The sequence below is a fragment of the Thamnophis sirtalis genome, unplaced genomic scaffold, assembly GCF_051295495.1.
Source record: "Thamnophis sirtalis isolate CommonGarterSnake01/CBP01778 unplaced genomic scaffold, rThaSir2_p1.2 scaffold_11, whole genome shotgun sequence".
Lineage (NCBI taxonomy): Eukaryota > Metazoa > Chordata > Lepidosauria > Squamata > Natricidae > Thamnophis > Thamnophis sirtalis.
In genome coordinates, this window is record NW_028261391.1 from 24345196 (window position 1) to 24359450 (window position 14255).

The window sequence follows — 14255 nt, forward strand, 5'->3', positions numbered from 1 at the left end:
TCATTTTCATTATAGCAAGATATAAATGTATAATGGCTTGCTCTTGATCCTGTCAATTGCTACGTATGTCACCTAACAGAAATTAAAGATGGCATAAAGAATACTGTTAACAAAGAAAGAACATTGCTACTCAACTTCTATTTTGCCTAAGTTTTGTCTAAGGAGAGGATTGAACAATGGAAAGAAGGGTTGAAGGAGAAGGATTATATTTCAGTTTAATAGATACACAGTGATCTTGAATGACTTTATATATGTATGACAAACACATTATGTTATAATATGAAGTGATTTGCCAGTGATATGACTGAACCTCTAAGTATTATCTTTGAGGAAATCTGGAAAATGAGTTCAGCACTAAAGACTAGAGAAGGTTAAATATTGTCCCTGTCTTCAAAACAGGGGGCAAATAAAATAGCAATAGCGCTTAGACTTATATACCACTTCACAGTGCTTTGCAGCCCTCTCTAAGCGGTTTACAGAGTCAGTCTATTGCCCCAACAATCTGGGTCCTCATTTTACTGATCTCGGGAAGGATGGAAGACTGAGTCAACCTTGAGCCTGGTAAGATTCAAACTGCCAAATTGCAGGCAGCCAGCAGGCAGCAGAAGTAGCTTGCAGTACTGCATTCTAACTACTGTGCCATCAAGGCTCTAAGGATCTACAGACTATAAGCATGAGAATGAGACTAGATCATTGAATACTAGAAGATTCTATGGAGTATTATAAAGCAACCAATTTATAAGCTGTCTGAAAAAAGGATTGTGCGTAATAAACATCCAAAGCAAGAGAAATCTACAAAAAGATTTTAACTGCCTATAATTGAGTGAATGTCAGATTAAGTGGAACTATTTCAGATAGGACATACTCCCCCTTCAAATAATAGACAAGTCTCTTGCATCTACATTTGTGGTAAGTTATGTCACTTATGTAATGATGCCACAATAAACATTTAGGTCAATTTACATCACTTGCTCAATTATGTTATTAAGCAAATCACCATATGATGCAATATTCAATTTAATGGATATTTGGAAGTAACAGACACTTGTTCCCTCAACTGAACTATTAAAACTTGGTTTATAATTTCATTTTTAAGTAGGCAACGTGTGTTAAATCTACTTTTTAAGCAGGTAGTTTATGAACATAATATATCTTGATTTTAGCTGTGAACATAATATATCTTGATTTTAGCAAAACATTTGACAAAGCATTTCATACTTAATTAGTCATACTAATTAAGTATGAAATGAAGAGCAAAACACCATAGCAGACACTGCTCATTATTGGCTCCTTATCAAATGTGAGTGGGAAATTTTTATTCCATAGTGTTCAATATTTTTAATGGAATTGGAAGAAGTGGAGGGAATGTTTATGAAGATGAAACAAAACTAGGAAGGAGACCTAATCTTCTCAAAAGCAGAAACAAAATTCAAAACAATCTTAATAAATTAGAGAACTCTAACCGAGAGTTAAACGAAAACGAATGTTTTAAATGAAAACATATTCATTTTAAAATATCACAAGCCTAACTTCTGATTTAACTGGTACTTTAGGTATGACTGTAAAGTTTAGATGATGTGGTAAGTTATATGCCACATTTGTGGTTCTGATACATAAATGTGTATATGAATAAAGTACCATATTTTTCGGAGTATAAGATGCATTGGAGTATAAGACACAGCAAGGTTTTGAAGAGGAAATTTTCTTAAAAAAAGTTTTTGCACTCTGCAAACCTCCCAAAAACGGCCCATTTTTTTGCAAAAATGGGCCCGTTTTTTTTGCAAAAATGGGCCCGTTTTTTTTTTAAAGGACATGAATAGCCCTTAGGAGGCTTGTAGAGTGCTGCTGGGGGCTGGTGTGTGTGTGTAAAAAACATGCTGTTTTTCGCTCATTTCTGCCTTTTCCAGCCCCCAGGAGCTCTCTGAAAGCCTTCTACAGGCTCTGCACAGCCATTTTGGTGAAGGGGGTGGAGTTTCAGGAGGCAAAAACATGCTGTATTCAGTGTATAAGATGCATCCAGATTTTCAGCCTCTTTTTTGAGGGAAAAGGTGCGTCTTATACTCCGAACAATACGGTATGTTTTCAATCCATGGGAATTGTTTTTAAAATTTTCCATCTTTCTCTACTCTGAAGACTTTGAAAATACTCTTTACAAACTGAAGTGAAGTATGGAATTTTAATATTGCCTCTGTAATGAATTTACTATGGCAAAATTTAATTTCACTCAAGTAAAAGTCCATTTATGGAATTTTCTCATCTTCTGTTTTTTTTCTTTTCAGCTTCCTTCAAAACAAATTATAAGGATACATTTGGATGAAATTGATAATTCTTTCTTCCTCCCCCCCAAGTGCCACTGGTGAAAATAGTTCTTTTCAGTTGACTAATTAGTATTAAATTTTAATTTTCAATTTCTTGATGTCACACTTGTGAGGTAATTTTGGATAAAACACCCATCCCTAGTTAATCATTTCTTTTTAGAAACTACTCATTGGCTTATAAAAGGCATTTTACAATTTTCAGGGTATCTTTGAAGATTGAGGTAATAACATCAATCATTGTGATTATATAACAGCATTAGCTCTTCTAAATTTGTTTCATTAAAATAGGGCTAAACAAACTCAAAACATTCAAAGATTCGGTTGCTGAAATGGGAGTAGCAATATCACTAGTTTTCAACCTTTTTTTTTTTTTTTACATACAAAGAAGTTGGAAATGGTCTGAATACTATTAAGCTCCCAACTCTCCTGCATAAAGCAGCTTCCAGATTTTCAGTCCCATTTTCATTTGGGAATGTTATTTTTCTACAATTTTTTTTTAATGCTGCCTTTAGGCTAAAAAGGATTGCCTTCCTCTAACATGAGAAATGAAACCAATGTTCTTGGAAAGGTCTCTCCCTTCCAATTGTTTTTTTTTCCTCAGTTGAATCTATCAGGTTGATATTTCACAATTTCCAAAGGAAAACAGAATTAAATAGACATTTCCTTTCCAGCCCAGACCTTTAAAGCAAGTAGCCAAAGTAAATCACAAAAGAGGGAAAGGTTATAAAAAACACCTCAGATAAGAACTGGATTCTACATAGCAAGTTATGGAGCTTCTGGTTAAAAACATGAGATGTCCAAAAAGCATGTAATAGCATCTGAGCTTCATTATAGAAAGTATAAACGAGCAGATAGAAAGGAGATAAATTCCAAATCCTGACCCAATCATGATCCATATGAAGCTGGGATTTGATAGGAGGCTAAATATAACTTTCACCTTCCTAAGTGATTAGACCAGCTTCTTCCAAGCCTCCTCATGTGCTTGATTGGGTGCAATTTTAGACAGACCATCTGGAGGGTAGCAGGTAGGAAAGGCTAGATTAAGCAATTTTCACTTACCAATTTGATTTCTGCTAGGTGAATAAAATGCATTGACAATAGCAGCTCCAGTTATCCATCTGCAGAAAAATTAATGAATGCATGAAAACGTTAAAGTTGACATCCAGGGGGGGGGAGGAAACCCAATAGATTTTAATTCCTCTAAATCTGGACATTATTAAAAAAACATAAATGGCATACTTCTGCCGACTGAAAGAAAAACCATGACAAGGCTTCAGCTTTGCATAGCATTTTATTTCCTAGGGGGCTTGTTTGTTAGCTTGGCTGGGATGTTAGATTGGATCAATTTGCAGCAAATCTTTCAATTTTTTTCACTGAGATGAAATAAACCACAAGCTAATGTTTATGATGTAAGCCTGCAATGAACCTTGAGCTCTTCTGTTTTTCCTAAGGCACTCCTGCATGTATGTAGTACCATATAAATCTGTTAGCTTTCCATTACAGGTGAAACTCGAAAAATTAGAATATTGTGCAAAAGTTCATTTATTTCAGTAATGCAACTTAAAAGGTGAAACTAATATATGAGATAGACTCATTACATGCAAAGCAAGATAGTTCAAGCTGTGATTTGTCATAATTGTGATGATTATGGCTTACAGCTCATGAAAACCCCAAATCCACAATCTCAGAAAATTAGAATATTACATGCAATCAATAAAACAAGGATTATACTTAGAACAATATCGGACCTCTGAAAAGTATAAGCATGCATATGTACTCAGTACTTGGTTTGGGCCCCTTTTGCAGCAATTACTTCCTCAATGCAGCATGGCATGGAAGCTATCAGCCTGTGGCACTGCTGAGGTGTTATGGGAGACCAGGATGCTTCAATAGCGGCCTTCAGCTCTTCCGTATTGTTCGGTCTCATGTCTCCCATTTTTCTCTTGGCAATTCCCCATAGATTCTCCATGGGGTTCAGGTCAGGCAAGTTTGCTGGCCAATCAAGCACAGTAATCCCATGGTCATTGAACCAGGTGCTTTTGGCAGTGTGGGCAGGTGCCAAGTCCTGCTGGAAAATGAAGTCAGCATCCCCATAAAGCTCGTCTATGGAAGGAAGCATGAAGTGCTCCAAAATCTCCTGGTAGACGGCTGTGTTGACCCTGGACTTAATGAAGCACAGTGGACCAACACCAGCAAATGACATGGCTCCCCAAATCAACACAGACTGTGGAAACTTCACATTGGAATTCAAGCATCTTGCAGTGTGTGCCTCTCCATTCGTCCTTCATACTCTGTGTCTTTGGTTTCCAAATGAGATGCAAAAGTTGCTCTCATCAGAAAAGAGGACTTTGGACCACTGAGCAACAGTTTTTCTTTAGCCCAGGTAAGACACTTCTGATGTTGTTTGTTGTTCAGGAGTGGCTTGACAAGAGGAATACAACATTTGAAGCCCATGTCCAGGATCCATCTGTTTGTGGTGGCTCTTGATGCAGGGACTCCAGCCTCAGTCCACTCCTTGTGAAAGGAGTGGACTTTTAAATGGCCTTTTCCTAGCAATCCTCTCCAGGTTGCAGTCATCCCTGCTGCTTGTGCACCTTTTTCTTCCACACTTTCCCTTCCACATAACTTTCTATTAATGTGCTTTGATACAGCACTTTGGGAACATACAACTTCTTTTGCAATTATCTTTTGAGGCTTTCTCTCCTTATGGGAGGTGTCAATGATGGTTTTCTGCACAACTGTCAGATCAGCAGTCTTTCCCACGATTGTGATTCCTACTGAACCAGACTGAGAGACCATTTAAAGGCTCAGGAATCGTTTGCAGGTGTTATGGTTTAATTAGCTGATTAGAGTGGGACTCTTTTGAGCCTAGAATATCGCACCTTTTCACAATATTCTAATTTTCTGAGATTGTGGATTTGGGGTTTTCATGAGCTGTAAGCCGTAATCATCACAATTATGACAAATCACAGCTTGAACTATCTTGCTTTGCATGATATTCTAATTTTTTTTTATTTTCACCTGTATATTAATGGAAGAGAAGGACTAGGCCCTAAAGATGGAATTTTGACCTGAATTATTTTTAATATGTTCAACAAATATCTTGGAACTGAATCAACATTGCTCACAATTCTTTGTTTTAGGATTACTTATGAAATAAAGTAACTTAAATGTATACATAATTAGGGAATTACATGAAAGTCATATTGACAAATATGTTTTAAAGATGCACTGTACTTAGAAGAATAAGCAATATTCTCCCTGGTTAATTGCTGAGTAAATTGTGCCATATTAAGATAAACCAAATACAAGAGCAATTTAGCTATTATTTCAACCTAGTTATACTATTTTTTCATAATAAACATTTTTATTGGCTTACTTTCAATTAATCGACCATGAATAAGCATTCTTTGGATTACTATTGTTTATTCCCCTGGCCTGCATAGAAACTAATGTAGGTGAATTTCAATCTTCTCCTAATCGAGGTAACAAACTCGTTTTTCCATTGTAGAAAGTGTTTGACTAACTTGGTAGTTTGCAATTGTAGTATTGGTTTCATACACTTAATTCTATATGACATGTTTCATATAAGAAATACTCAAGGTTATATTTTATCCTCAGAAACATTTTGGACTTATTCTATTTGCTCCTATGCATATCAGTACTATTAATACTTATTTATCATAGTTTCCATTGTTGTACCATAAATGCAAGCGTTCTTTGGTGAATTGATGCATTATCACTATTCTACAGGTCACTTATGTTGTCTAGATGCATATCACATCATTTGTCAAAAGCTGATTTAATTTAATTATTGTTACAATATTATGACAACATATAAACCATTTACTGATAAAGTAATGCTGGCTGCTCTGAAGATCACCCCATCTACTACTATCTAAAGGACATAATGTCCCAGCTAATCTCTGAGGACTACTGCAAACAAAAGTTCATCATAGTTAAAGGAATGGAATAGGAATTAAATGAGCCAGGAAAACAACATAAATAACAATTTTATTACAATTGTTATTCTTGGGCAGCTTTCCCCATCATGGTAGGGAATTCTGGAAGCTTTAGTCCAAATATATTTGGAGGCTGAGGTGAAATATCAGAGGATAATCCTTGTGCATTCATTAACATGTGCATAGGGACTATGGCTAGAGTTTTCACTGGGCTCAAGAGCTCCTCATTTCAACCCTGAGCTACAAATATTCTGCTTTATTGGTACATTCCAACTCATTCAGGATTTTGCCTCAATCTGCCTTGTCCTACTTAGTCTTGCACTTTCAGTTCCTTTCTCAAAGGAGAGAAAGAAGTGCCTTTCTGTATAGGAAAAGGCCGTGGAGCATCAGTATATGAAGGGTATGAGCTGGACATGACAGTTGATTATAGATCCTGTCCTCATTACTGATGGGAGAAAAGTATCAGAGCATCCCATCCTATCAGAAAGCTTTTTTTTAAAGGAACGTTGCTTCATTTACTATTCATTTCCCCTTCTGGAACAGAGAAACATTTCTTTTTCTTCTAGGGAAAGAAAGGAAGGTTGGAAGGATGCTCCACAAAAAAGCTTGTTGGAAGTTATAGAGTCTACAGTCTTAATGTTTGTAGATTGCATATCATTTGGGAGGCACATCATTCAGAATTATTAATCAAATAGAAATTGCTCACATCACACGACTGTGCTATTATAGACATGTTCTATAATAGGTCCTTTAGGATGGATTTTTCTCAACATGTGTATTTCTTCTCTCATTGTTGCACATCTGTCAGGTAACAGAACTAACAAGGCAGATGTGAGCTCTAGGGAAAAATTACAGAAAAATGACCCCAGAGAACTATGTTTATCTCAGCTCATGGAGATTCTTCTAGTGCTACAGATGGAGTTTTAAAATATTTCTTTACAACAGGGAAAGGTACTATTTTCAGCCCAACAAACAAACTCAGGAGTGAATGATAGGTTAGGAACTGTACAAGTATATATTGGTATGAATACACAAACATTTTTCTCAAAAACACACTGAAGAAATTGGCAGTAATGGCTGCAACAATGAATAGACTGAGGAAGGAATGCAAAGTGGAGAGATGTAGCCTAATTATGGGAAGCCATCCATTCCAGGGGAACAGATTTCCCTTTTAGCATAAGGAATGATTACTACAGCATAAAGTTGGTAGTCTTTTTGATTACAAACAGATGTTCTTAGAAATAGTTAACAATCCATATTTAAATTAAAACTATGTAAATACGTACTCATCTTTGTCCACTTTCTCTTTAAGTTTCTTTAACCTTTCCTTCTGGACAAATCTTAAATTCTCAATCAAGTTCTCAAAATATTCTTCTTCCCTGTAGGTCAACTTAAATAAAAATATGAGAGAATGAGCAATAATGTTTATTATACATGCAGAAATATACACAGAAACTGTGGAAAATATTAGGGCAAAATATGGTTGGGTAGTTTATAGATAGGTGTGTAATATAAACCTAGCCATTGTGGCTAGCTTGCAGTTCAATGTGTTGTGGAAACCAAGACAATTTAATTTATTTCATAAATAATGATTCAATTAACTATGAGTAAATGTGTTGTATAATCACAATCGGAGAGAAAGAAGGAGGCAAATATTGGACTTATATTTATAGTTGAAGTATAAGGATATATAAGCCTTGTACATTCCTGGAGGATTCTCCATTTCTCCTCTATCTTATCACACAGAATAGCAACTATATTATGTATCTTGCTTTACCTGTAATCGCTACTGCTTGTTCTGTACAAAATTCCAACTGATTAACTATATCCTTCTTTCAGGATATTCTATTCTATTCTATTCCTTCACTTTATAGCAGTTTATCAGCATTTTATAGATATTGTGCTTATTGCACAATTACTTCTTGCTGCTTCCATTTAGATTTATTTTGCTCTCTGTTATTTTCATCCTTTTTCTCTTTATCCTGTTGGGTAGCAGCATCTAGCCAAACCTGGATGAGCTCAAAAAGCTATGTAGGGTTGAACTGAATCAATACTTAGATGGTGGTTGTGAGTTCCAAGACTGGGAAGTAGGTAAAAAATCTCAGAAAAAGGCACTGGGAAAATCCCTCTGATATTGTTACCAAAAAACCTGCAAAAAATGGTTCATGAAGTCAACAAGAACTGAGCTTAATTTAAAGGAAACTTTACTTCTGCCTAATCACTGAGTTATTCTAAGTATGGCTATATGTTCCCCTTGTTTCTCCTTCTAAAAAATAAAGTGGAGCTAGCAAGAAACATGGGTAAACAACAAACAAATTGATGTTCCCATTTCTGCACAGTTGAGAAGAATAAGACTTTTGAGCAAAATTTCTGCACAATTAACTCTTTAGCCACTTAGCCACAAACCCCAAAACATCAAATGTTAATACTGTAAATGCCCTACATTAAAGTGATAATGCTGGAATAGTAATAAAAGAAGAACACATTATGAAGGTATAAATTAAGGGTTATTTTAATATTAGATTGATTGATCAATCAATAGATAGAGTTAATAGATAGAAATAGAAACAGAGCCCTGAAAGTATAAGTCTAATTGAATGTTCAACTAATACCTGTGATCTAACAGCTGGTGGAGCCAGAATAGGGTTCTATTTTGAATACAGTGGTGAAAATCGTGATCTGGGTATATTCTTATCAATTCCTTATCATGATGTATTCTACTGTTCAACTGGAAAATGGCTTTTTATTGTTTTAGTTGATTAAATTTCTAATAGTAACAATAGCGATATTTGTGTGTATCCTTCAGACATTAAATCTGTTTTAATATTCTTTACGTTTTGCAAGGTTAATTTGCAAAATGCATTTTTTTACATTTTCTCCTCCTAGTTTCAGTTATTATTTAGTATATAAATACAACACATCCTAATGGGATGTTGTAATTTGATTGAAGTTTATGAACCTTTTTCCTACCTAAGTATCATAATCAGATTATTTAGAAAAAGCAGTTAAGATTGTTCTCAACTGACCCAGGCTCATTTTTAAGAACTATCCATAAGAATTTGTAATTAAGTCGATTTTGTGGATATAAAATATTATAAAACAAAGGTTCCTCTAGGTCCTCCTCTTTATGTCTCTCCACACTATCTCCTGTAAGATTTTGCTAAGTAATATTCTTGGTACTCCAATAATATCTTCCATCCAGGAAGATATATGTGCTTTGTGTAATCTCAAGAGAAACAGAACAAAAGTATCACTTGCTTTATAAGATAATCTGAATGCATTTTAAACAGTTGCCAAATGTAGGTGAAATGGGTCAGACACCTCCTAATTAATAGAAAGTGGCAGCTGTTCAACATGAGATCATAACTGCCTATCTGGCAGAACTATTTTAGCTTATTAACTTGGCTAATTTCTGTAACCCTTTATAATAGGCATTCATCTTTCATTGGATTTTTATTTCTTGATTTAATTAAACAATAAAAAAAATCACTGGTTTTAAAAAATAGCAATGGCATATTTTCCCATTAAATCCTTTATCAGAGATGTCTTTACCAATGCAGATTTCATAAAATAATAGTCATGGTTTTGTGTTTTCTAATTTAAATTTAATTAGATTGTTATTGGGAATTCTTCTATAGGTCGTCAGTAAGTGGGGAGCAGGCAAACCACAATATTTAAGGACATTGAACTTTGGGTAATTTTAAAAGTCCTAACACTTAGTCATAAATTCTGTTTCTGTGTGGGTACAGAATAGTGGATGATTACTAAAATTGTGCAGGATTTTACAATGAATAAGGTCTGTACAGAAACATCATAACAGGGCATCTTCCTGTGTACTAATGAATAAAATGAAATTTTAAAAAAAATACATCTTCAATGTAGACACATCATATCTGTTGTTTGCAATGCATTTAATGAATACTTACACCTTTGTACTCCTGATTTAATTTATCAGGATTTGTCAGAATCTCATCAGGGTAGCCAATTCGTTCTTTAATTGCCGTAGCCTAAAAATATGATGCAAAGTGAATTTGAATCAACTTGTAAAGTCATATGGCACAGGAAATAGTCACAGGTTGTCTCTCAACTTACAACGTTTTTCTGATCATATCTAGTTTTTACAACCAGATCATGATGCAACTGTCTGATGCCAGGATTTTCCTGAAGGTTCTTTTGGGGATTTCCAATAGAGAAATACCGCAACAAAATATAATCAATTCAGGCAACACTTCTGAATCACTCTCTAGATCTTTTTTTTCAAGTTTAATACAGAATAATTCCTTTGCTGCCATTTAAGTAAAATGTAAGAATTTTCACTCTGAGTTCATGAATGCCAAAAACATTGCATTTTCACATGACCGATTTTTGTTCGCAGAATTGATGCTAAAGCCACACAAAGATCTATCTACATATTTATTAAATTTGCGCCAAGGTGGCGCAGTGGTTAAATGCAGCATTGCAGGCTACTGCTAGATCAGCAGGTCAGCGGTTCAAATCTCACCGGCTCAGGGTTGACTCAGCCTTCCATCCTTCCGAGGTGGGTAAAATGAGGACCCAGATTGTTGGGGGCAATATGCTGACTCTCTGTAAACCGCTTAGAGAGGCCTGAAAGGCCTATGAAGCGGTATATAAGTCTACTGCTATTGCTATTGCTATTGCTACTGCCTACTTTTCCTCTAGAGACTCAAGATAGTATACAATGTGAAGAACTGAATTAGGGACTCAAATATGCAACACTGTGGACTTTTTGTATACAGTATTATTTTTAAAATATAAATAAGAGGTCAAAGTGCAGAATGATACTACCTAGCTGATCAAACACAAGATCTTAGGAAGAATCCAAACCACTGGGTGTTTTAAAACTAATGATCAAAAATTCTTCTGAATCTGTTCCTTTTCTCCCCTCCTTAAAAGTTTCTTTTTCCCTAAGTAGTAATGAAAAAACAAAAATGGTTGCAGATGCAAGATGGAGGTGGTATCTGGAGCTTTTCTTATAATATGTTATGGATAAGGCAGAATGATCTCATCGTAAAACATCTCTGAAGCATCCATATACTACAGGGCGGGGCATAACCTTTTCCTAGGGGGTCACAGCAACACTTGTAATAACAACACAAATAATTCATACACCATTCGAAAGCCCATCAAAAACTGAGTTTATTGACACGATTTAATAGTCAGTATGACCACCATTAGCCCTTCGAACAGCATTCAAACGAGGTGAATAAGAACACAACAAATCTTCAAACAGTTCCGTTCGATTTTCCAGATTTTCCAGAGGGCGGGGCATAACCTTTTCCTAGGGGGTCACAGCAAGATCGACAGCAGTTTACAACTTCCGCGACACCTCATTTTAAAGCCCATAAAAAACTGAATTGAATGAGCTATTAAATGTTAAATTTGTTTCGGTTGAAAGTTTGAGAATGAATTTGGAAACTGTGTTGAAAAATCTGGAAAATCGAACGGAACTGTTTGAAGATTTGTTGTGTTCTTATCCACCTCGTTTGAATGCTGTTCGAAGGGCTAATGGTGGTCATACTGACTATTAAATCGTGTCAATAAACTCAGTTTTTGATGGGCTTTCGAATGGTGTATGAATTATTTGTGTTGTTATTACAAGTGTTGCTGTGACCCCCTAGGAAAAGGTTATGCCCCGCCCTGTACTTCATTTTAAAGTGCACTCTGAGACAAACAGAACACAGTGCACTACTGCAATCTGTACTTAAATTAATTGTAGTACTGCCAATATTTATTTATGTCAGCTTCAAAAAGTGAGAGATTGGGAATTAGCCAATAACTTACCTGAAATATGATACATTTGCTTTCTCTCTCTCTCAAACATACATACTTTTGCTAGATAGCCTGTACTGTTTAAATTTTAAATGAAGAAGGTATTCTCAAATTACAAGATAACCGTTAAACAAATCTTGCCTTTTCTTCTGCTTTCTTTTTGGTTTCTGCATCCATCCAAGAGAGTTCTTCCAGTGTTTTAATAAAAACTTCACGGATTTGTGTAATCATTTCTTGAACCTGGGAATATATGGTACAATACGATTAAGGTTGAAATCCTAGACCTCCTTATCCGAAAGGAAGACCAATAAACTTAGTGAGACTCACTTCTGACTAGACATATCTAGGGTAATACTCCTAATTATAATTTAGTCATAGGTCTGAAATTTTATATTCCAACTGTTGTGGCCAGAAATACTATATTTTTGTTTTTTCAAATAAGTTGACAATGGCAAAAAATTAAATTGCTATAATTGCAAAACTAAATTAATCAAGTGGAAGAGGTCTCCAAAACAATAATTTTAGTGTTTACACATTCAAATGAAAGCTAGTGCTAACTTGAGATCATATTATCCAACATCCAGACAAATGTTTTTTATGGAGATTCTGGGATTAAAACTCCAAATTTTCTCATATAAAGCATATACATTTATATGTATATATACTGTCTAGTCTTTTCTTAAAAACATCCAGGGATGAAGCACCTACAACCTCTGAAGGCAAATCATTCCACTGGTTAATTGTTCTCACTGTTTGGAAGTTTTGCCTTAATTCCAGGTTGCTTCTCCCCTTGATTAGTTTTCATCCATGGTTTCTTGTTTTGCCTTCTGATGCTTTAGAAAATAAGCTGACCCCCTCTACTTTGTGGCAGCCTCTCAAATACTGAAATACTGCTATCATGTCACCCCTAGTCCTTCCTTTCTCTACAACGACCATATCCAATTCTTCATATGCTTTTATTTCTAGCCCATAATCATCTTAGTTGCTCTTCTGTGAACTTTTTCCAAAATCTCAATATCTATTTGTAATGTAGTGACCAAAACTGGATGCAATATTCCAGGTGTGGTCTTACTAAGGTTATATAAAGTGGTACTAATACGTCACACAAGGATTGTGTTGCCTTTTTTGGCTCTTGCCACACAATGCTGGTTCAGGTTTAAATGATCGCCCACTAGGACTCCAAGGTCCCTCTCACAGTTACTGTTTTTCAGTCATGTTTCACCTAATCTACAGTATACTTGTACCTTTGGTTATTCCTGCTAGGTGTAAAACCTTGCTTTTCTTCACCTTAAATTTCATGTTTTGGATAGGGCCCATTGTTCAAGTCTGCCAAGATCTTTTTGGATCCTGAGCTTGTCCTCTGGGATGTTGGCTTTCCAGTATCCTATCCAATTTCTATCCAGTACCAGGTTTGGGAAGCTGCTATAAAATGTATGTTGATTAAAACTTACCATGTGTTTGCACAGATGGATATTCAAATCACATCTTGACTATATTGTCCTCCAAAGATCCATTTCTTCCACTTGGGGGAGAACTATGGCTTCTGTGTGTTGCTGAATGTATTTCAGGATATAGCATTATCATGTCCACTTAAGGGATATGCAACAAAGGGCCCAAGGACTCCTACATGCTTACCAGACACCTTACCACCCCAACATTTAAAAATCCTTAATAAGAGGTTGGCATGGTGCAAAGCAAGGCACCTTTTTTTAGGTTCACATTGTTTTGCAGCTATCTCTTGGAGCCCATATCATTTCACTGAAATAGTTCAGAGCTTCCTGGGGGCTTTTCTCCCTTCTGACAGATGAGCGTTTTCTGAATGGACATGCAAATTATGGTAGTCATTTTGGAACTTACAAATTTTCCAAGGTTGTTGTGCTGTGAGCAAGTTTGCCCTATGCTTTCAAAAATCCCCCTTAAAACAGAAAGGTTTCCCATATTAGGACCAGAGGGATCCTACTATAAACAAGCAAAATTAAGAAGCATTAACATAAAAAACCCAAACCTGGAAGTTTTTTTGTAGGCACTGTGAAACTGACTATTAGTAACTCTCACCATGCTATAAGATTCACATACACATACACCGAGTGTTAATTTATCTCACCATAAAGGAGTAAGGTAAGATTCTCCAATATTAGTTTATTAAATTGAGCAAAGGCAGGGCAAAACCTGGGAAACAGGGGAA

At 35.6% G+C, this 14255-nt stretch overlaps 1 protein-coding gene across 5 annotated transcripts in view; it reads right to left on the minus strand.

Moving 5' to 3' along the window:
* Window positions 1-14255, minus strand: part of MME (membrane metalloendopeptidase) — a 103790-nt gene that overhangs the window by 12689 nt on the left and 76846 nt on the right. For all 5 annotated transcript variants that reach the window (XM_087725339.1, XM_014053032.2, XM_014053033.2 and 2 more), the window contains exons 14-17: window positions 12212-12310; window positions 10207-10287; window positions 7567-7670; window positions 3378-3436 (exon numbers count right to left, since the gene is read on the minus strand). In XM_087725339.1, the coding sequence (XP_087581465.1) occupies window positions 3378-3436; window positions 7567-7670; window positions 10207-10287; window positions 12212-12310 (343 nt within the window). The remainder of the gene's footprint in view (window positions 1-3377; window positions 3437-7566; window positions 7671-10206; window positions 10288-12211; window positions 12311-14255) is intronic.